This window comes from Anser cygnoides, chromosome 2, assembly GCF_040182565.1.
Source record: "Anser cygnoides isolate HZ-2024a breed goose chromosome 2, Taihu_goose_T2T_genome, whole genome shotgun sequence".
Lineage (NCBI taxonomy): Eukaryota > Metazoa > Chordata > Aves > Anseriformes > Anatidae > Anser > Anser cygnoides.
In genome coordinates, this window is record NC_089874.1 from 131,857,374 (window position 1) to 131,882,229 (window position 24,856).

Consider the following 24,856-nt stretch of genomic DNA (forward strand, 5'->3'; position numbering starts at 1 on the left):
ATCTCTTTTACAGAATATTGAAACTCCTGATTTTAAGTCTTACATAATACTACTTATTGGAGATCTCTTTTACAGCATATGGAGTACATACAGTAGTGATTTGTGGAAGCAGGGAATCAGCATTCTCCAACTCCTTTCTTCTAAATACCTCCAAAAACATACCTTATGACAACTGGTATTTCTCATTCAAATCAAAACACATGAAGAATTTTCTAACATGTTTATTAAAGTAATTAGTCTTCTTCAAAAATGACTTTATTTATTTCTGATATATTGAAAATGTTCATGTAGCACACAAGACCTACAACAGAGCACAAATAAAACTGTTAATACAGGCTTGTAACTCATATCCAAGACTCAGTAAGCTCGGTAAGAGGTCTGGTCCTTTAGCTTTCTTAAATTCTAGGCATTGATCCTTTTCACTGTTGCGTATATAACTGTTCAGAAGTACACTCTCATAGTAGATGAACACTAAAAGCCTTTAGTTTAGAGAAGATGATTGAAAAGATTAACACTCCAAAATAAAATTTACTCTTTCTGTTACAGGAAGCATCAGTAGATTTATCTTGGTCCTTTGTTGCAGTATTTTTTTCCTGAAAATACAATGCTTATGAGGACAAATTATCCACGCAATTAGTATATAAAATTAATTATCCTTTGATTAGTCTATGAATTATTATTTTTTCCTGTCATCTCTTCAGTTAAGACTTTTCTGCAGCTTACACATCACAAGACACAAAACAGAACTGCAGTATATAAAAAAAAAGGTTAATTTTACTATGCTATAAGGAAGTTGCTGAGTATTGACTTTGTCATCCTAAAACTCTACCCTGAAAGCAAATGATTTTTGAATATGCAACTTGAAATTTTGGTCTCAGCAACTGGAGTTTTGACTACAACAGACCAAAGGTTTCACCAAATGGTGACAGTTGGGGGCGGGGAGCAGGGCAGAAAGGAAGATGTCGGTTAAAGAACAAAAACAAAACAAAAAACAACAACAACAAACCACCAAGAACCAACAACAAAATGAACCATCCTCTTCCTAAACATTCTAATTCGGTGAGATGTGTGGTACTTGCTTACTCACATCGAAAATATAAGAACTAAAGCCACTCTGAAGTTTGGACACACACTGCCATTAATATGTATAGAATATTTGCATCTCCAAATGCAAACAAAAATACCCTACAGTGCATGACATGCACTAAATACCCTAAGTCTTTTTGAGACAGCCAACTGGCTGAACACTGGACTAATTACACATAGTTCAAAAACAGTTTAAATGGCACATTTGAAATTTACAAACGTACAATAGAAGGGAATGTGGTTGAGATAACATTCTCCTGTATCACAGCTCTCCATTTTATTCAGGTGGAAGGTTAGCTTTATTATGATTACTAATCAGTCTCTTATTTTTAAAGTAGATTTAAGTGTTCTCCTATCTTCAATAAGGATTATGAAAACAGTTGACTAAATAAATCTGTAGCTTCCACAGAATATATTAAGTTCCCATCAGTGAAATTAAAATTATTCCTCTGTAATATTCTGCACTTATGAGGTTCTGAAATGGATGCATTTGGACTAAAAGTAAGGTTCTGGATTTTGCAAGGACAGTTCTAGAGGGAGCCAAGGACTAAGTTTCTGGCAGGTATCTGTACACTAAAACCAAATCTAAAATAATCTTAAAATATGAAAAATGGAGGTAGCCTTACTAATCCCTGGAAAAGCAGCTAAGAATCTGAAAATATTTCGATAGACTTCGGGTCCTCAGGAACCAGCGCAGAAGAAGCACTTAAGAAGAATGTTGAAGATACCAAACTGGAAGTCAAATTTGTTGGCCTTGTAGGAAAAGAATTTCAGACAGTTTGCATTACCTTATCCACACCATAAGAGACAGACTACAAACGTTATCAGTGCTGCAGGCTACAAAGCTAACACGCTGATGATGAGGTACTACAGAAGTAGGCCAATGCTTTGGTATGATAATCCATCATCAGTTAATTATCAAAGGTTCCACTCCATAAGAAAAACAGGGCAGACAACAGCAGTATACCAGAGCCAGCAGTGGTATAGTTCTGTACAACAGAAGTACAAAATTTCTAGGAAAAGGTATAGTACTGATACTGTAACAGGGATGAAAAACAGACTATACATGGTACTAGGATTTGCACCTGTGTGAAGTTGCAAGAGATAAAACAAAGCTTGGGAAACTTGTACAGCTTAGTTAAGTAAGTCAAAGCGCAGAAGGGACAGAGGTAGAGCGAATAAGGAAGAAAACATTATTTGAATATTCAGGAAAAGGAAACATTACTGAATAGGAAAGAAGTCAACTCTTAACTAAGAACATAACACTTAAAGGAGTCCAATATAGAAAATCTGGGCACTTTTGACACAATACTGCACTGTGACTTCAGAAAGATTGAAGAGTCCACAGAAAACAAAGGTCTGCTATGATTATAACCTGTGAACACTGGATTTTGGATGTGTATATATCTTAATTAATAAGGACAGTTGGGGGGAGAGGTAGCCAGAATACTGATAATCCTTTCTGGAGACCACCTTCAAGTCAAGGCTACTATTACATTTCTTTGGGAAGATCTACTAAGTAACGCACAGGGATAACTGATACAGAATCACTTCAGCACTAGCTAGTGACTCAAGGATATTCTCCAACAGACTTACTAGCTTTGATACTTCTAATAAGGACATACTTGTACCTCATGGTTCAAATAGCAACTGCGAATAGCAAAAATTTGGCAGGCTGCTGATACACACTGACAAATTATATATTACAGCACATGGTATCTGGAAGCGGTTGCTCTGAAGTCTCTGTTGACTCGGAGAATAGTAGCAAAATTAATGAATTTTTGGGCTGCCCAAAGATACTTATGATCCTACTAACTATATTTAATTGCATCAGATGAAAGCATTATGTGTCACTCTAAAGATCAAAAAACAGAATTTAAGATCTTCAAACAAATAGACTGGTGGGTTGTTTTAATCAGACACTGAAGAATGTAATAAACCATTTTGTAAAAGGAGATCAAAGGTACACATCAGTTGTTTCTATACTATTTTTGGGACTGATTATTGATGATAGCCAATCAAGAACCCAGTCACCATAAAGTGATTTACTTGGTTTAACTGTGTAAGATTTTGCAAATTTGATTTAAGAGCCAGAGCAGGATAAAATGTGTTTTTGTGTTAACAAGACACTTATGGGTAAGACTTTCTGTTTAAAAAAAAAAAAAAAAGATTGCAATTTTGAAAAAAAATAATATACCCTATAAAACCAAGTCAGAAACTAAATGGATGAAGCATTAAAGAAGGGAATAAAAACATCACAAAGCCAACAGAGAAAAACAAATAGTAATAGCCCCAAACAGAAACAATTACCACAATTACCTATTTTTTAGTACATCTACACACACATATCTGGGTTTGATCTGTTTTCTCTGTGGTAATAAGCCGTTAGTGAGGTTTGGAACCCACCATCACCACTCCAAAGAGTGGCAAGTCCCAAAGACAGCATCTTGAGAGCAAACTGTACTCTCCAAAGTATCTGACTTAGAATAATGCATGTTACCTCAGGTAGCTTCTGCATCCCAGTGGGTGATAGATTGTGTCCCTCAGCTTCATAGGGAAGCACCGGGAGGTGATCATACATACATCACTGAAGATCACAGACACACTGGTGGGTGAGAAAATGAGTTTTGTCATCTGATGAAGATCTAGAAAGTGTACTTTGACCAGGAGATGGTTATATCTCCTGCAGGCACAAGTTAACTTTTTGTCTGTTGACCATACAGATCACTTAAAAGGTTATTCTTCTCTTACAAATAGACCATACGTCCGGTTATGGTGGCTGAATCTGATGAAAACTATTAATAATCTGCTGAGATAAGACTTCGTCTTACACCTTTCCTTCTTTCAGCGGAGCATCACACTGAGAATTCAGATTTTAAATATTCAAAAATAAAACTATTCTTTAGGTGTAACTAGGACGACTTTCACATAAAATCTACTAGTTATGTTGGCAATGGAAGAAGCTTTTAAAAGGCTGAAAAAATCTACAAAGTGGCTAAAAGCTTATTCATCATCTTCTCATCTATCCCTAAGGGAAGAGTATAGCATGAAGTTAGGAAGTGGTGGGCTGCCAGACCATGGATCTAAGAAGATACTTGACAACACAGGGATACCAAACTGGGAACAAGTAGTCTGAGAGAACAGAAGAGCTGGTGAAGTCTGTTCTTTTCCTTCCTTCAGATGGGCAAATTGACACTGTTACTCAGTAAAAAAAAAAAAAAACATAATACCAGTAAAGACAAATGTTACAAGAAACTACAGAATCTCCAAAACTGTCTTTCAAGATGTTTATAGTCATTTCTGATTTTTTTCCATTGATCTCTACTATAGTATTTCATGTACAGTATAAAACCAAATCAACTCCCCTATCAGGCACGGAATTCTGTCATTTCAATTTTATATTTCAGTGGCTGAAGGCTGTGTACCTCTGAGCCACACTTAGGACACGTAAAATACATATCAAATAAATAGTTACTTTTAATACAATAGTAACAAAAAACATGCAAACAGCCTATGGTATGCGGCATGGTAGGCCATTCCCCACACAATGAACACTCCTTGCAGTGAACTGCTAATGTGTTTTCATTATTAGAAAGACTTGCAATAGGCAAACACCAAGAAGAAATTTTGAGTTTCAGTTTCTGTACATTAATGAGTGGTAGCAGGTAGATCAGAAACTCAGCAAAACCATGCCATAAGAGCTCCCTGTTCATGTATTCAAATCCTACCTGACGAACACTTTGTGGCTTGCAAAAAACTGACCTAATTCCTAGAATGCGTTCTGTAAGTGTTGCATATGTTCCTTTCTGAAGAAAAATCAGAAAATTTACAAGTCCACACAGTTTAAGAAGTCCAGCTCCAAAATTAAGGTAATGCTTGATTTTACAGAAGGACTGTAATTGACGATTGCTAAATAAATCATAACATCTTTCTTCCAACCATCTTCCACCAACAGTGAAAATAAGATACCATAACTTCTGGTGTTTGCTCAGAGGCTGGTATTTTTCTGTCTGAGATAAATTATTCTTGTACTGAATATTCAGAATAGCCTGTCCCACAGTTGCATTCTTAGAATAGATAGTGAATCTCCATAGTAAAAACCAAAGAAATGCTTTTAATTCTGGTTCAATATGAGCCAGCACTCCTGGTTTAAATCCATGAAAACAGCTGGTAAACTGGGACCACACTAGTTGTTCCAAGGCTTTGTTTAGTTCAAGAGCATCAAGTTGACTTATTCTAAGCACAGGATTCACACTCTTTTCATTTCCAACGCTGGAGGCCATTTCTTCACAAAAAAACCAACAACTTTCTAGGAAAAAACACAAATAGATTTTAGTGTAATAGAGCATTTCCTATGTTTATTCTTACTAGAGATAACAAAGTTGTAATATACCAGCAATAAACAATAAATAACAAATGCTTCTTTAGATATGGTTATGTTATCAGGAATTACTACGAGTCCCTTCAGCAAGCTTTACACTAACAGTATAAAATTACCTCTCAAAAGAGTTTGTATTGGACTATTTTTCAAAAATAGTAACACTTTTACTTGGTTAGATAGAAATATGTAACCTGTTTCAGATATTCACAAAATTTCACATATTTCACATTTCATTGTGTAAATTAAAAAAATAATAATAATCCTGGGCACAACTGTTACACTCAACTGGATCTTAAAATGGAAGAATCTTAAAATTAAGACGGTTTATGGAAAAATGGGGAAAATGAGCAGAAAAAAAAATCCAGAAGAGAACAGTGGGGTGGATAGAAAATACTGTTCCAATTATACTTCAGTAGCTGCAGCTGAAAGTAAAAATCTTAGCAATACAAAAAAAATGTACAGATTACATACAGAAAAATATAGAAGAAAATTAAGGCAGGAATGATAAAGCCTGCTAAATAAAGGCAGTTTAGTTTAGGGAAGAATCATTATAGAAGATTAAAGAAATATTCAGCCATCAATTATCATACAGAACATCACTAAAGCCAGAATATATTTTCCAGAGTCTTAGGTGCAGAATTGTACTATTTATATTCCTTATATATTAAATTTCCTAGCAAGATCCTAGCAAGACTAATGCATACTAGAAACTTCAACAAACATATACTCTTCCTGTCTGAGCGTTACAGAGAAAAACAAAAATATTTCAAAAAATTGTTTAGCTTAAATGTCATCATATCTGGAATTCTCTAACTAAGAAAATAAATGGAATAAATTGTAAGAGCAAAATATGGATAACATCTCCACAATGCAAAAACTGTGTGTTAGCTGATTTTTGGATTATTTTTTTTTTTTAAATTATTATTCAGAAAACAGACAGACAAAGGGGTTTAGGGAAAGGGGTGTATTTCAGGTAGTGTGCAACATTTTTCAACTTCTGAATCAGACTCTGTAACAGATGAGGGACAGCCTTTTGGAGAAGGTACAGAAAAAATACTTCAAATTTATAGGAGGAAAACCTGCTGTAAAACAAAATCACTTTGAATAAAAGGTGCTATATAGGACCCTATATATGAATGGTTGCTAATGATTTTAAGAATACTAAAAAAGTCCTCCAAATCAATAATGCCATCCTGAAACACTGTGCACCAAAAGTTTTCAAGCCCGGTATAAAATATTATTTATTTGTACCATTTGTACTGTTTTCTGTACCTACATAAATATGACCTGTAATTGGTCATGTCTGTAAGGAAAATACTGTGCAAAGCTCATAGGAAATATGATTTTGTTCTTAATGTATGCTAAGCAACGCTAATTTCCAATTAACCATGACTGACTACAAGGATAGGGCATGGAATAACTCCACTTTGTTTCCTTTAACTCTTCCTTCCTCATTAAGAAATAAAATATGAGTAAAGGTAGCATAAAGCCACCCCCACTGGGCAAACTGAGGTTCCCACCATCGACCCCCCACCAGCCTGACAAGCCAGTAAACAAGGGTATACCAAGCCTGTCTCACTTGCACTTCCACCTTTTCTGTAGTGAGCATTGAGGCGCAGGAAGTTTGTCTGGAAAGCACTACCCAATAACTTACCTCCTCCACTTTGTGATCACAAGATCAATATGGCCCCTACTGTATCTCCCTATATCTCTTCATTAACAGCAGCTCCAATGAATATCCATGCTCCCAGCCCTCATTTCTCACCCCACTACAATTTTAGGAACCCCAGTCTCTGCCAGCCTGCTCTGGAACCTGTCATTCCAGCCTCATGATACTCATTCGTAGCCCCTAATCTAGTTCCTTCTTCATTTCTAGTAACATCTCAGTGACTCCTACTCATTTCACTCTCACCCACCCATTTCGGTTACCCTCTCGTACGCATTCTGTACAGCTTCCAATACATATTATCTCCCTTCAAAACCCTAATTTTATTTTAATGGCCATCTCACCAAACTTCTATACCCACAGAAAAAAGTCTTAGTGGATCATCTATCAACTCGATCATTTTTTCCAGCTGTCTTCCAGCACCATCCCAGGGGCTGAGATCCTGTTCTTGTAGATTTCGTGTAAATAAGGTAAGTAGGCTAACTCTTTGCAGATTTTTTTTTCCTCCAGTATGGCTAGATTATTTAAAGAAACCTCAGCAAGTGAGATATGGGTCAACAGGAACCTCTTGAAGTTGAAGGAAAACATGTCAAATACACAGGACCAAAACGGATCACAAAATACACGAGAACTCTTGGTCACTATAGGCTGTGGACTGACTGACTGGATGACTGTGTTGCAAAAAAGGACTTGGGAATTCTGGTAGGCAGCAAGGTGAACACAAATCACCAGTGTACCATTGAAGCAATAATGCCTACTGGACTGCATTAGAATGGCACAGACCAAAAGATATGTTCATCCCCCTCTACTTGGCATTACTGGGTCTACACCAGGCATCCAGTTTTGACTTTTTACTATCACCACAAGAGAAATTTCAACAAACTGAAAAGAGTCCAGACACTAATATCATCAGGGAGCCCCAACACGTGATATATGAGGAGAGCATGAAGGAACTCAGATTGTTTAACTTGAAGATATGGTGGCTAAATGCAATCTAATTGTAATCTCCCACTTCCTAAAGGTTACAGAGAAGATTAAGTCAAACCTTTCTGCGATATGCACAATGAAAGAAAAAGTGGCAACTGGTCATGCGTTGCAACATGCGAAATTCCAACCAGACATAAGGAAAAAAAATGTCTTCATGAGAGTGGTTAAACACTGGAACAAGTTTGTCTAGAGGGACTGTGAAATCTCCATCATTGGAGATTCTTAAAACTTTGTCAAACAATGTCCTACTTTACTTGTTCTAACATTGAATTTATCCCCTGTTTTCACAGAAGGCTGGACTAGATGTCATCAAGATCTTTCCCCTGACCTTGGACCTCAACCTTCCAATAAATTTGTGCATGGCTCATCGTATAACATAACTGATTTGTGACTAGAAATACACATATATTTTTCATGTCCCTGACCCTTTATAGAACTTTATTTGAAGGAAGTAATTTCAGTGAGCCTGTCAGTGTGGGATAGAATTTTGTTTACAGAAAATGGAAACCACTTTTAAACCAATGAGTCCAACCACTGTTTGTCAAATTTCCAAAATCATCCCAAATCATGAAAACTCCTTTCTTAAAATTGAAACCAATACTATATATACTGTTTAACTGTGGCATATTTAATTCAGTATTTCTTCCTGAATTGCCAACTAACATTTTGATTCAACTTCAAAGTAAATTTTATGTCAACTATATGAAAAAGGAAGGATAAGACAGAAATGTAACCAGCTAATACAAGATATATATATTCCTCTAAAATTCCTTTAAATTATGCTTATAATATTACTATGCATGAAAAGCGTTTTTTTTTTTTTCCCAACAGTTAGGTAAGAATTCTCAATGTAAGCAATAAAACTGAACATTATTGCCAGGTTTTTTGATCACTGCTAAGCATACCTAAAGTTTGCCATAGGTCATGGCTGTTAACCAGACCCTGCAAGTTATTTAAATATTATAGTCATATAGCTGTGATTTTAATGTGTAAGCACATTTTAGCGTGCTTACCATTACTTACATGCTGAAGCACTCTGCTATAAACTATACTTACTTCAGAACTGATTTAAGGTTTTACTGCATTTACAGAGTAGATTTTCCACCTGAGACACACATTACCTATTTACTTCCCAAAGAAATACATTTAAAGGGAAAATTTGAAACACATACTCACCTGTGAAAAATGTCTTCAAAAGCCCTAATGGTCTAGGTAACAGCAACTTATTTGTTCAAGAGAACAGGCCTAAATTCTGAACTTTCCCTATTTTGTAGGGAATTCCCATTATATATATATTTTTTTTTGTCTGTGATGGCTGTTTTTTCAAGTGATAGTAAGTAAAGATTTTTTTTTCCTCTTTACTTCCTCCATATGAAAACCTTTCAGAACTTTATTAGATTTTTTAGTTTGTACTGCTTTCATACATAGTGGTCTTACAGTAGGAATAAGTGAGAAATCTGCTCTCTGTCCTAAAACTGAAATGTCAATACATTTCACTTCTACTTTTTTATACTAAATTTACATTCTATGTTGTGCTGAGCTTAACAGACCATAAAGAGAATGTTGTCTTACCTCCAGTTAAATGCTGTTTGTCATGTCCTTATTTCTTTTTTTTCTTTTTTTAATTTGGTCTACTTTACATTATTTAAAATAAGAAGAACTTAAGAACTCAGAATTGTTGACACAATAATGAAAAAGACAAATATCAATGCTCAGTTAAGGATGCCATCACGCATAGGTTATATAATCTATGATCAGAATTGAACAGTCAAAAAAATCTGGTGAAAATAAACAATTGTGTATTGTTTATGATTTTGTGTATGATGTATGATTACATCATACCTGTGTATGATTAACTTGGTACATAAATACTCTTTAAGACAAAACTCTAAAGACCACTACATGAATGTTTTTCCTTGATTTTACAACTTCACAGATATTGCATACAAAAACTAAAAATTTGTCTGTCCGTCCCCAAAGAACTTTTCTGTCTTAAATAACCTACACTTTGTCTTTTTTTTTTTCTTCCACCTAAGCAAATCAACAATCCTACAGCACACTACACTACAACTACAAAAAATGTATATCACCAGGGAAATAGGAGTTTCTTCTGGTATATGTTAGTGCAGTTATTGAGCATTGTACAAATTATGAATGAATATATTTTATTTGGAAACATGTTATTGACAGAAATCTATCAATAGTAATGTGAGTATTGTCAACAGCCTGCCAATATTAATGTAATTATGATTAAGGGGATAACACAGATTTTAGCTATAATATGAAGTAACATCTCCTGCACTGCTGCTATCAATATAAGTATTATTATTGACCTGTTCTGGGACTATCAGTATAAGATGTATTACCATCAGGCATATTTGTCAATGCATTCTGCCTACAAAAATTCTACATTTAAATTTACAGGTCTGTAAACTTTGCCTGCAGAAATACACAAATCCAAGTAATGTCCAGAGTGCTATTTTTTCTATGGGGCTATTCCACTGTGGATGAGTAATCAAAGGGTTTCTACTGTCTCAGTGCTACTGCAATCTCATTCCCTGCTTTTCTAGCAGAAGCATTAGACTGACATATTATACACAGAAGTGTCAAAATATTTTTTAGTATGATTTGGCAAAACACTGTTTTGGAAGCCAAATAAAAAATATATTTTATTAAGTCAAAACCAAACATTACCTTGCTACACTAACATAAAACTGCATTTAGCATGCAAGAAGTAACACCCCTGTTCACCTCAATGAGTTCACGATTTAACTATTTTACATAGTCTCTTCTGCACAGATAAAACATAGTCTGACGATGGACAGACCACACGGGACCACCCAATCCTAACTCAGCATGAATGTAGGCTGAGAAATACCTAGAGAAAATTTTAACTACCAAGAAAGTAGATTCCAGAACTTCTCTAGGTAGTCTGTTACAGTGTTTTATCACAGTTAGTGTTTTAATTACACAAAAATCTGTTTCTCATACTCAATATAAATCATTCTTATTATAAATAAAGATGGTTTTCATTCCACCGGAGAAAAGAATAACAACATCAGAGAAGAATTTCTAGTTTGTCTGCATTATCTCAAGAGAAAAAAATGGTGAGGATGGTGAGAAGACCAACAGTATATAGAAGACTTGCCAAACTAGATGATATGCTATTTCCTACAACATGTTGTTATCCTCCAGAATAATTTTTTTTTTTTCAGTGTCACAGTTAGTGTTTAAACTGAGGTCTACAATATCTTCAGATCCTTTTCTGTCATTTTACTGAGTAATTATTTCCTGATTTGTATTTATGTATCTGAGTTTTTCCTTTTATATGTACTGCTTCATGCTTGCATTGCATGAAATGCACTGCATTTCATCTTGTTGATTTCAGAGATATTCTCATTCATCAAGAGCGTGTTGGATTCAGACCTTATGTTTAAAAAAAAAAACAAAAAAACAAAAAAAACAAGCAAAGAACAACAACAAAAAAAAACACCAAAACTTTCAACCCCTTTTCAACTTAACAACATCAGTAACTTCTGTAAGCGTGTTCTCTTCAACCATCCATCTCATTAATGCCTTTGCATTTTGACAGGATACTATAGATAATTACCCTATAAAGGCAATTTCTCAACTTGATGCTGATAATATCACCACCTAATGGCGACAATATTGATATTATCTTTCACCAGCTTGCTTATGTGAGGAAAAAGACTTTATTAAAATGAAGTAGTATTGTACCTAAAGTTTCTCCCTTACTAAGCTTGCCATCCTTTCTAAGAGATGAATATTGAGATTTTTTTACAAACATGTAAAGGTCAAAACATACTGTTTTACAATTTCTCTTCTGATTACTTTAAGGTACAAATTAGTTGCTAAAATATTTGTTCCTGAATCTTAAATTGGAACTGAAACTAACAGCTTTGATAGCTCTCTTAACAAAAGAATGAAGAGACATAAACGTGAACAGACACAGACAACCTTCAGCACTTTTCTGGCTATTTCAACTCTCTAGAATGTTAAACAAATAAATAAATAAAATCAGCAGTGCCTAATTCCACAGTCATTCTAAGATGAATTTTATTAGAATTAAGAATTTGTCACTTGAGCGCATCTATATTAAGGTTCCTTAGGCTATTCTTTTTGTGCTTTAGTTCCACTCTTTTTTCCTGTCTAAAATTAATTTTATGAAGTAGCAGGTCACAGTATATCTCTTACAAAGTAAAGAATCAGTCTCTGAAAGTCGGTTACTTGTCCTCCTTTCTTATTAAATAAGAGATCTAGGTAGTGGACCTATCTCTTTATGCTGCCTCTTACTTAGATTTTTGGACTATGAGATTTTTGGTTCTATTCTTGTGCTTTGTAAATTGACACTTATTTTATTCTTTAGAGTCACTGATTTTATCATCACTTTCTTATGCTAATCCTTTACATTCATCCCTAATAATGAGCATTATTTTTGCTCAAACAACTCTCTGATTTTATGCGTTTACTTGTAGGATTTTTATATTTACTTGTAGGATTTTCATAAGTGTTAAAAGTTTTTAAGATAAAATAGTATCTTTGCATGCAAATGAACTCTATCTTACTAAGTAGGCAAGATGGACTCTTTTCCTGTAATTCTGCTTTCCAGATTAGCTTTATAGAACAGAGAATAGTTACGTGAACCGTCTTTCTTTACTCCTCAAATTTTTGATAAAACATCTTAAATGAGGCATCAGGAGAAGGAAAAAAAAAAAAAGTGTCCTGACCTCTTCCATATTTATACTGTGTTGGACTATCACTGATAATCTGACAGATTTTTGGAAGATGAGTACAGAACTGAAATATTAGGGTGAACAAAAGCTTAAATATCCCAGATGGTCACAGAGGTCCTCTTTCTAACGTTGTGTTAAGTCTGCCGAAAAACTTCTGCGTTGAATGGGCCTGGGACTTAAGATTCTGTGAATTCCAGGACACTGGAGAATTGCTGATACATAACGTCTCTTTAACATTTATTTTATTAGTATTAACTATCTCAACGCTAATAAAAGATTGGATACAAACACAATATAACAGACTTTATAGCCTTGACAATCTTCTTCCAAAGTTCAAATATTCTACCTAGAAGGGCTCTTCAATTGTTGAAGCTTGTTTCCTAAGCTTTTCATAGTGAATCTAACATTTTTAGTCACTTCCAAACAGAAGACTTTTCTACTTTTAGTTTTCAAGTAACTCTTCCTTTTAAGTCAGAGCTGAACCTGAAACAGCTGCCCCCTTACAAATTTCCTCAGCCTTCTAAAATAGAAGTTTTGTCTTTTAATTCTAAAAGCCTGATAGAAGGTGTCTTACATCATCTTTAGAATGAGCTCCAGGGCTCAAACACCTGTTGAAAACAATATTATTTCTTCCTGTGCTTCAATAATTATTTTTAAAAGCTTCATGCATATTCAATTGAGTAGGTACAATAAAGTAAGTTTCACCATATTCTTGTTTTTTCTCATTTCTACCTTTACCAAGAAACATTCAACATTATAACATCCTAATAACAAGGATGTATAATTTTGATATAAAACACAGCACAGAACTCCGTTGTTCCCTGCCTGCTCTTTTTAAGTGAGCTTAATTACACAAAACAATTGCTCCACAGTAGACATCATGAGAATACCTTTTACAAGAGAATGACTGGAAAACAAACATAAAGCCTTCTTTGCTTCAGCTAGATTCATACAACTGCTTGGGTTGGAAGGGACCAAAGATCACCTAGTTCCAACCCCCCGCCATGGGCAGGGACACCTCCCACCAGACCAGGTTGCTCAAAGCCCCATCCAACCTGGCCCTGAACACTTCCAGGGATGGGGCATCCACAGCTTCTCTGGGCAACCTGTGCCAGTGCCTCACCGCCCTCTGAGTGAAGAATGTCCTCCTAATATCCAATCTAAATCTCCCCTCTTTTGGTTTAAAACTGTTACCCTTTATCCTATTGCTACACTTCCTGCTATCCTTCACCATTTTTCCTGTAAGCCCCCTTAAAGGGGGGGGCATCCAGAAGTACTGGAAGGCATCTCCCTGGAACCTTCTCTTCTCTAGGCTAAATAACCCCAATGCTCTCAGCCTGGGCTGAGAAAGCACTCCTATCCACCATCATAAATGATTAAGAAATAATGTAAAGAAAAATGAAAATAAGTATGCAATTAAGTACTGAAAAGTGAATTGTGACAATTTTCTATCCTTCACTAAGGAATATTATATTATGACATATTAGTAAGAAAAGTTGTAGGCCCACAAATTACTCCCTGAAACAACGCAGAAAGGACTAAAACACCAAGAGGTAAGATTCTGCAAAAGCTTAGCATTCACGTAGCTCAGTCAGGAGGACATCGTAGGTAGCGAGCATACTATGAATCATAGACTTTCTGAAGAAAACATCACCAACACACAGTTCCTGTTCACTTCAGGAGCTACAGTGTACCTAGTATTACACATTCAGTGTTGTCATACTCTGTGAGAGCACGCAACCAAGCAAATAAAGTGACAATATCATTAAGACTACAGTTACAGTGAAGACACTGGACTTTCACATTTAAACCTTTGGTCTACTCTTCTTTCTTTTATGTTCACAAGATTAGGATATAAACAGATAAGTGTGAAAAAAATATGCCACCCATCACAAGAATGCTGTGATTTTTTTTAGTGCAAAGTGCTTTTTGTTTTTGTTGATGCTTAGTGAAGACATATTCTGTTTAACTGTTCTTTTCACTTATTTCAATAGTAGATGTTTTAGATGCCAATTTGAAATCAATAAATGTTAAAGACAAGAAATCAAACTATAGGTATGCGTTTACTTACAAAATCTTCCTTCACATCTACTCTCATAATAAAATACAAAACCTAGACCCCAGCTGCTGAAAACCTCATGTTTTATCATTAATTCTCATCTCTTCCTTGCTTTTCAAGTGTAGAGAGAAATATTCTCAGATCAAAGACTAGTTGGAAGAACCAACTGCGTTGTCTCTTAATCACTTTAAAAATAACATCACTTCATCATTACTTAAAACGACCTTACAGAAGATTGATGTTGTATTACTGTCTGGATTTTGATATGCTTCAGCTAAACACCTATCGTTTTGTAAAGAACAAAGTGATTCTTCAACCATTTGAAATAACTACTAGCACTAAGTGAAATATCATTAATACACTGCACTCATAGAAGGTACCATTTATTTCTGATATTCCTGGGAAACAGGACTATTTTTAGAAGTTGAAAAAGCAAAGGAATACACTGAATGAATCCCACAGATGAAATCAAGATTTTTATTAAAGATGCTGAGTGAGCAACTAGTAACAAATTCCAGAATGCTACTGTACTGAGTCTGGCTGGGATGGAGTTAAGTTTCCCCACAGCAGCCCATACAGTGCTGTCTGTGCTTTGCACTTGTAGCTAGAACAGTGCTGGTATCACACTGATGTTCGGCTACTGCTGAGCAGTGCTGACACAGCTTCAAGCCTGTCTCTCCAACTCCCCTGCAAAAGCCAGTAGGCTGAAGGTAGGCAAGAGGTGGGGTGGGGACACGGCCAGGGCAGCAGACCTAGACTGACCAAAGGGATATCCCACACCGTAACATCATTGCTCAGCAACAACAGCTGGGGGAAGAAAGAGATAGATGGGGGAACACTCCTTGTGAAGGTCTTCTGGAACAACCAGCACGTATACCGAGGCCTTGCTTCCCAGGAAATGGACAAACTTCACTGGCTGATGGGAAGTTGAGAGTATTTTTTTCTCCTTCTGCTTCCATGCGTGGCCTTTTCTTCTTTTTCTTTTCTCCTTTCATTAAACTGCTTCTCTGTCATCCATCTCATATTCTCCCCTGCCCCTGTCCTGCTGAGGAGCGGGAGAGCATCTGTGTGTTGCTTAGCTGTCTACCAGTGTTAAACCACAACATTTACACTGAATGCCAGAAGACCAAACACAAGACAAAAATACATTCCAATCATAGGTTGCCTTTCCAAATTCAACTCAGCAAACCTAGATTTCATACAGTGCAATACGAGAGATTAACAACTGATGAATGCCTGGAGACAGCAAAAAAACATAACAATAGCTCATTGACTTATCTTCCATAAACAACCTGGCAAAGTCAAAATATTAGGGCTTCAAGTTACAAAATCAAAACCAGCTCACAAGAGCCAAAATTGATAAAACAGTAATGAAGAGCAGTATAAAAGTGCTGCACTGTTAGAAGTTGTTCATCCGTCATTTCTGTCAGTATTTGATGGAAACTGAAAATCCTGCATCAATGCAACACATTCTCTCGATGAATGCTAGCAACTGAGATTTTTATTGGCCAGAGTTAAAGATACACTGAGTGGTAAGAGCTCCCATTGACTTCAGAAAAATCTGTGATGAGGCAACACTCTTAAAAGACATATTATTAGATGAAATAAATAAATAAATAAATCTGAGTGTCTAATTACTGTATAACTTATATTTAAAATATTACCTTAATAAACCTTGTGATGTTAAATTGAAGGGAACAAAAGCTGATTATATATTTGCATTCCCTGCAGTATAATGGGCACAGATAGCATCACCCTTCCAAGTTTCTGGATATGGCTCTAATTTTATTATAATAAATAATAAGCATGTAGTAAGTTGCATGCAATCCTTATTCTTCTTTACCTCATATCCCATTTCCTCTTCTTCCCCCATTTTATTTTCTCCTTTTCCATAGTATGTCAAATTGCAAACATCTCTACAGGGATGCACCAATTCCACACATAAGTTCCCACTCCCTGCTGTACTAAATTAAAGCTAACTGCTGTTGCTTTTAATTAAATTGAATGTTTAAAAAAAAAAAAAGCTTGACAAAAGACATTGCATGGTAACTTCCTGAGGCTTTTCTAAAAAAAAACACATCTTGAACACGAAGACGGAGAGCCAGAATATATGTCTAATAAATGATATTGACATTTTTCCTTTGAAAACAGTAGCAGGTAACAAGAATTGTCTGAAGACATACCTTGTATTTACTGTAGTTAAATCAAAATGGTGTAGGGTTTGGTTGAAGCACTCTGACAGAGTTGAGACTATGAGAGTTAAGTAGAAGAGACAACATCTTTGACTAAACCAGTATCAGAAGGTATGAGCACAAGGGATCCCTTATGCTACAAATGTAGGTCTCAACCACTGACAATCACATAAGCAGATGACAGGAAGATCCTTGCGTTTGAATAGATTTTGGTTATGATGAGGATACCAGGTTCTGATATACGGATTGATAAGCAAAAGTCTACAATGCATTTCATGTGTAGAAGTGAAAAGGATGCAAAGCTTAGATGTGCCATCCTTTGTGCTAAGTAGGTAAAACAACACACTGTGGCAAAGGCATGCAGATCATTTTCAGAATTGTTGGAAGAACATGAATGAGTGGTTGTTCGCCCGCTGTGGGCAGTTATAGCCGTAACTACTCATTTGCTGGTTACTGTTACTTACCCAAGAAGTTGGCCTTATGTGTACTAACATGTAATATCTGTTTTTCACTGTTTTAAGGGCTCTGTATCTCACATAGCCTTATTTGTCAAGCACGGTACCAATGCTAATTTTATGCATCTGTTCTATGGCCTCCATGCCTTTCTTCCATACTACTACAAAAAAAAAAGTAATCTTGCTTAAATTCCCATTTCACAGCTCTGCTGTGTTTCTGTTCTGCTTCTGTCTGATCTGTATGAATGGATCACCAGACAGTTCTGGAAATGCCAGGATTAAGACTAAGATATATAGAAGGGACTCAGAAGCAATGCCTGTTCTACATACTCAAATACAATTAAATATAATTTACCACAGATGACAGAACCCTGAAATCTTGCATTAAACATACCTTAGCTTCATCATTTGCAAACACAGCCATTGCTCAGATTTTATTCCATCTTTTTTTTTTTTTTGACACACATATGCATACCAACTGCACAGTCATGAATATTCAGTGGTATGCAAGTGCTGATTCAAGTACTACACTGCAGGAACATAATGTCCTTTAACCTTTTATTAGAAATGCTTATTAGATGAAAAAGGTAAAATCTGTCCTAAACGCATAGCCAACTCATAATTAACCTTTGTCCACACCTGTACCAAAAGAAGTACTATACATAAAACCAAACAGACTGTACGTATTTACAGCACATTAAAGCCAAGGCCCTTCATCAATACGAAGTTAAGCCTGTTCACCATCAGTTTTAAGTTTTGGTCTTGCATTATATGGTGTAACAATAATAACTGGATCTAACTATAGTCAGCAACTCTCAACTACTGCAAAGATAAAGAATGGTACTTTATATCAGCATATCTCATTTTTTAGGCTCCAGTTCTGCAGAAATATAAGCTGATGTAATTTCTGAAAGCTAGTTACTCCCTCCCATCTTAACCCAACTTGGTATTTCTCCCCCCCTCCTTTTTCTTCCTTTTAAGCAGACTAGCACCAATGCTCATTTGACTCTCTGCTGAACTGTTCTACTATGTTGAAGAACATACAATCCTGTTTCAATTGTTTCAATTTATTTTTCTCCAGATTTGGTACACAAACCAGACAGCACAGTATCATGTAAGACCCATGCAATATCGGTATGCCCCACATCAGGCCAAGAAATAAACAAGCAGTCACAAGACGGTCTGCCTTTGACATACTCTTGCATCTGCCACCAATCAACTGGCAGATAGAAAACCAAGCCTTTTATTTAATGAGTTGAACTGCTCTTTTAGTCTTCAAGCCTGATACCCTGAATGTGCAAGGATAAGACTAAAATACCATAAATCTGAATAATGGGACTTTTTTGCTGTCTTTAGAAAATGAAAAGAACAAAAAGAATTACCTGTATAAGTCAGCTGTAGGTATCAGGCAGACTTGCAGGTGAGAGGCTACTCTGCTTAAATACAGAATACCATGTGATTTCCCCCAACTCTTACCTCTTTGGTATGATTGTAGTCTGAAATGTTTGGCATACAGTGACTAATAAGGATGCTTAGAAAATTAGATGTGCTCACTGTCCCCAAATCTTACACACTCTTCAACCCTGTACCTTGACTAGCATTTCAGATTGCACTAGCAGGGGTGCACACACATATTACAAGTAGCAGATTTGAAGAGGAATAGTAACTTCCTTACTATGCAACCTGAGCTGTACACCTGACAGCTTCTTAGTCCTTCTGCAATTCCAGCACGAATCCACATTCATGATTTAGTTACGCCCCACAGAGCCATAGCCCTATATTAATTTCCTTTCGAGAAAAATTTCCTTTCTTCATGCCAGCCCCCTCCTGTGATATCTCCTGCCTGCTCTTCTGCTTATAGAATTAATAACATTGGTTTTGAATAATACTGTTTTTGAACATATTTTTCAAGTTTTCTTAGAATTTGACCTTGATTTATTTTCTTTCTTTTCCAACTCCACTGCCAATATTAGCAGACACTAACTCAGTGGAGATAAGCAGGTACAGAGACAGCATTTTTAGTTGTATTTTTCCCAGGCAGATACTAATACAAATTCAATGAATACGAAGAGTGATTCAACTTGCATCTAAAGGCTAAAAAACTCCATAGGTCCTTTGCTGCAGGGAAAAGAGGAAGTGCTCAGACCCAGTCAGAGTCAACCCATGAATTAAGAGTTGTTCCACTACCATTATTCCTCTCTTTTCCTGTTATATATTTGTTCTCTTTTTCCTCCTTCTCAAATTTTATTTCTCTTACTCATTTATCTCCACCCTTTCCTTCCTCTGAAATATCCAGATTTAGTTTCTTTTTCTGAATTAATTTTAGACTTTCAAATTGTCTTGCTTTTTACCTTCAAACAAACAAGCCCTACCACTGTCTCTGAGAGAGCCACATGCAAAGAGATGTACTATCTTTTTGTTCTCCCTCTCCTGAACATTTTTGCAAAGTTTAGATATGCACTGACAATGCTTGTAGACATAGTTCAAACACATGGCTGCATGAGCCATTTAAGTAACCTGAAAAGTAGTAGGACAGAGTCTTCCATTTTCCCTGTCTGACTCATGAGTCTGCAGCCTTTTAGCAGAACACTTTTTTTTTTTTTCCTAATTCACTGTTTTTAACTTTACTACTCAAAGAGTATTGGGAGTGCTATGGACTAGCTGGTGTTTAGAGCATACTAGTTTTAGAGATATAGTACCAAATCTTTTCTCTTCCCCCTTCACTGGTCTATGTGAAAAAAGTATCTATTCTATTATGCTAAAAAAAAAAAAAAAGAAAAACAACAGCAACACACCAAAACAAAACCAAAACAGAATAAGCAGCTTGCTTGAAAATACCATACCCCCTGCACTCCAAAATACATAACAAGTTTTGGAGGCTGTCATCATGAAGTGCAGCAGCAATACAGTGGTTTTGTCATAGAAGAGTTACCGTCATTTATGTTGAAATATTAAATTCACTCTCTATTTGTTATAAGAAAATTTGTGAACTTGGACCTTGCGCCTGAAAAGTTTACATTTGGAAACCAGCCCTTGTTGTGAGGAAATACACATTAACATGTTCTAAGGAAAGAATGATTTTAATTGGCCAAATGAATATCATCTAACAGCACACATTACTTACAAGTGCAAAAATATCCTTTTCATTTTTTTGTTTCTTATGAGCTTAGCATATGCTACACATACACATAAGGCAAATACATTTGTAGAGAGCTAAGTATACCCATAATGTGAAGGAACAACATATACTTTACGGTACTTACAGGATAGAGTTGACTGTAATTTAAAGAAAAACAGACCTCTCTTGAGGTTTGCTTAATTTTTTTTTCTTCTGTCACTAGAAAGTTGTAAAAGGGGTTTCCCTCTCTGAGTTTCTTAAAGTACAATATGCTTGCGAAATTCAACTACTGGGTTGACAAATATTGTTTGTGTATTTACTGTAAACTAACAACAAGAAGAATTCCAGATTGCTATTTCCCCCTCCTCCCTTTTTAATTTTTTAGTTTTTAATAAATGTGATAACAGGGGCAATAGAAAGGGATTAGTGTGTTTATTGTTAAGCTCATGATATCCAACTCAGCAGGGTCATCTCAAGCAAGTTGCCCAGGACTGTTTCCAAGAATATTTGAAGATCTTCAAGGAGAGACACTCCACATCCTCTCTGTGCAACCTGTTCCTATGCTCCATCACCTACACAGTAAAGGACGTTCAGAGAATACCTGCTGTGCTCCATTTTGTGCCTACTGCCTCTTGTCCTGGCTCTGGACACCATTGAAAAGAACCTGCTCTCAGCTCTCTTAGCATCCTCCCTGCAGGTATTCATATACAACCACGAGTTTCATCCTGAGCCTACTCCTCTCCATGGTTACCAGTCCTAGCTCTTAGCCTTTCCTCATATGTGAGATGCTCCAATCCCTAAACTGCATGTGTAGCCCTTCACTAACCCTCCCCAGTAGCTTCATAACTGTCTTGTACTGGGGAGCCTAGAACTGGAGACAGTACTCCAAATCTGGCCTTAGCAGTGCTGAGGAGAAAAGACGCTCAACTTTAACCAACTCCCTCAGCCTGCTAGCAACACTTCCCCTAATGCAGCCCAGGATATCTTTAGTCTTTGTGACAAGAATTATTTCTTCCCAGATGCAGGTTTGCACTTCGTTGAACTGCATGAGGTTCCTGCCAGCCCATTTCTCCAGCATGTCAAGGTCCCTCTGGTGGTTGCCCAACCCTCCAGTGTATCCACCATGCCTCCCAGTTCTGTATCATCTGCAAAATTGCTGAACACTCTGTCCCACCACACAAATTGTTAATGAAGATGTTAAACAGGACATGATCCAGTATTGACCTCTTACTAGACTTTGCACCACTGATCACCACCCTCTGGGCCTGGCTGTTCAGTTTTTAACCCACCTCACTGTCTGCTCATCAACAGCTTCCCTATGTCTTCCCTGTGATGGGAAACAGCATCAAAAACCTTACTGAAGTCTAGGCAAATGATATCTGCTGCTACCTCCTCTTTTACAAGCCCATCATTTCATCATAGAAAGTTTTAAGGTTCATCATGCTCAACTTCTCCTTGGTGAAAACATGCTGACTACTCCTGATCACTTTCTTGACCTTTATTGCCTGAAAACAGTTTAAAGGATTAGTTGCTCCATAACCCTCTCAGAGGTCAAGGTGAAGCTGATCAACCTGTAGTTCTCTGTACTCTTCTTCTTGAAGACAGCCACCCACTAGATCAGGTTGCGCCAGGGACTCATCTAACCTGGCCTTAAGCACCTCCAGGGATGGGGCATCTACGGCTTCTCCGGGCAACCTGTTCCAGTACCTTACCATCTTCTGGGAGAAGAATTTCATCCTAATACTCAATCTAAAAATCTCCTCTCTTTCAGTTTAAAACCATTCCCCCTTGTCCTGTCATTGCCTGCCCAAGCAAAAAGTTGTTCTCCATCTTTTTTTATAAGCCCCCTTTAAATATTGAAAACAGAATAGGTTACCCTGGACCCTACTCTTCAGGCTGAACATCCCCATCTCTCCCAGACTTCCTTCATAGGAGAGATGCTCCAGCCTTATGATCAACTTCGTAGCTGCTCTCTGGACCCGCTCTAACAAATCCACATTCTTCTTGTGCTGGGGGCCCCAGACCTGGATGCAGTACTCCAAGTGTGGCCTCACAATGGCAGAGTAGAGGATGAAGTTTCTCTAGCCCTCAGACACCTCTCCCAATCACCATGATCTTTCAAATATTATTGGAAGTAGCTTCACAGTAACTTCAGTCAGATCTCTCAGCACTTATGGGCTTATCAGGCCTTACTAACTTAACATATGTACAGTTTGCTCAAGTATTGTGTGACTTGATCTTCTTCTACCAAGGGCACATCCTCCTTGCTTTAGGCTTTCCACTGGACTCAGGGATTCCTGAAAGCTGGCCTTGCTAGCAAATACTGAGGTGAAGGTCTTCATTACCTCAGCCTTTTCCATGTCACATGTCACCAGGGCTCCTGCCCCCTTCAGCAGCAGGCTCACGCTTCCCCTATTCTTCCTTTTGCCACTGAGGCAAAGAAGCCCAAATAGAAGCCCTTCTGTTACCTTTCACTTCTCTTGCCAGATTCAGCCCCAGGCAGGCTTTTTACAAATTAGTTTACACACTAATTTAATGAAGTTGCATTTATGCCTAAATATTTATCAGTGTTAGCCAATTTCTTCCTTTTTTTTTTTTTTTTTTTAAGATCTTCCTGATTTCTAATCCCAGTGAAAATGAATAAACAGAGATTGCAAATGCAATAGTGTTATGGGATTAAAAAAATAGTAGGCCATTATAACCAACATGGAAAAAAAGCACAGGTAATATGCTATTTATATCATAAGCTGATATTGCTGAATGATTTGTCTATGTTTAACTGACTAGGTTTTCCTTTAGACATTTGCTCATCTCCTCCCTCTTCTCCTTCCTCATATTCTCTCTGAACCTCAAAGCTTTAAAATGACTGATATTTTATAAAAGAATAGTAAAAGACATTCTTATTTTCTCCCATCTTGAATATGTGATAAAGTGTTTTATTTCTGAAATACCATGTGATGTACTATAACAAGATATATGCTAATACTGGATTCAGACATCACTCCCTCCCCCTTGATTACCTATATTTTTATTCATTTTATATTTTTTTGATATTGATTACTGTGTAGTCATATGATATTGATACTAAATAGCCATAAATTTGCTTCACTCCTTCCTTCCCAAATATTCTGAGTAGCAGCCTCGAGCAGTTTTCAGAACTGTCACTATAAAAGACTATAAGCTATAAAAGATTAAACACTATAGAAGATCAAATGTCTTTCTTGACTTGCACCACAGCATTTGATGTCAAAAGCACAAATGGAGGTCCTCAGATTAGTAACAGTGTCAAAAACTATCAGAGTATAGAAATTACCTTTCCTATTCTATAAGTTGTCCAAGGAAGTCTTTATACACTATCAATACCTGTTTGCAAGTTTTAATTGAGTTTTATTTAGTCCATCACAGGAACATTTGCTTCCTACATGTCCTGAATCACAGCAAGTATCAAAAGCTTTCTGTGAGTCACTGCCTTCACTAACAAAAGAAGCGATATCTGCAGTCTCAGGAAAAAAAAGGGGAAAAAAAAAAACTAAAAGGAGACAAACACACAGAGCTCTCAAGCAAACAAAAAAAATCCCTCCCAAACCTAAATAACACCCTCCTTGCCCAAAAGACATTCAATTTGGAATGAAAAAAGGTGCGACACTCAAAAGCAAAGTTATCTTATCAAACTAGTTGATGTTGTTCTATCTGGAGTTTTTAGAATCACTTACAGTTATTGAGCACTTTATCAAGCCAAATCATTTTACCTACACATATTTATCTTGAAGGAAGTGATTGTCCCTCTCTGCTCTGTGCTAGCATGGCCTCACCTTGAGCACAGTGTGGAGTTTTGGGTGCTACAGTATAAGAAGGACATACAACTATCAGTGTCCCCAAAGGAGGGCTATGAAGATGGTGAAGGGTCTAGGGGGCAACATGTACGAGGAGAAGCAGAGGTCCCTTGGTTTGCTCAGCCCAGAGCAGAGCAGGCTGAGGGGAGGCCTCATGGCAGCCTGCAGCTCCCTCACGAGGGGAGTGGAGGGGCAGGCGCTGAGCTCTGCTTTCTGGGGACAGCGACAGGACCCGAGGGAACGGCATGGAGCTGGGACAGGGGAGGGTCAGGCTGGATGTTAGGGAAAGGTTCTTCCCCAAGAGGCAGTCGGGCACTTGAACACG

At 36.8% G+C, this 24,856-nt stretch overlaps 1 protein-coding gene across 2 annotated transcripts in view; it reads right to left on the reverse strand.

Annotated features, from left to right (window-relative positions):
- Positions 1-206: 206 nt before the first annotated feature.
- The window catches only part of PEX2 (peroxisomal biogenesis factor 2), a 28,042-nt gene continuing 3,392 nt past the window's right edge, over positions 207-24,856 (reverse strand). For both annotated transcript variants that reach the window (XM_048055035.2, XM_013172436.3), the window contains exon 2: positions 207-5,395. In XM_048055035.2, coding sequence (XP_047910992.1) covers positions 4,455-5,369 — 915 coding nt within the window. In that variant the 5' untranslated portion in view covers positions 5,370-5,395 and the 3' untranslated portion in view covers positions 207-4,454. The remainder of the gene's footprint in view (positions 5,396-24,856) is intronic.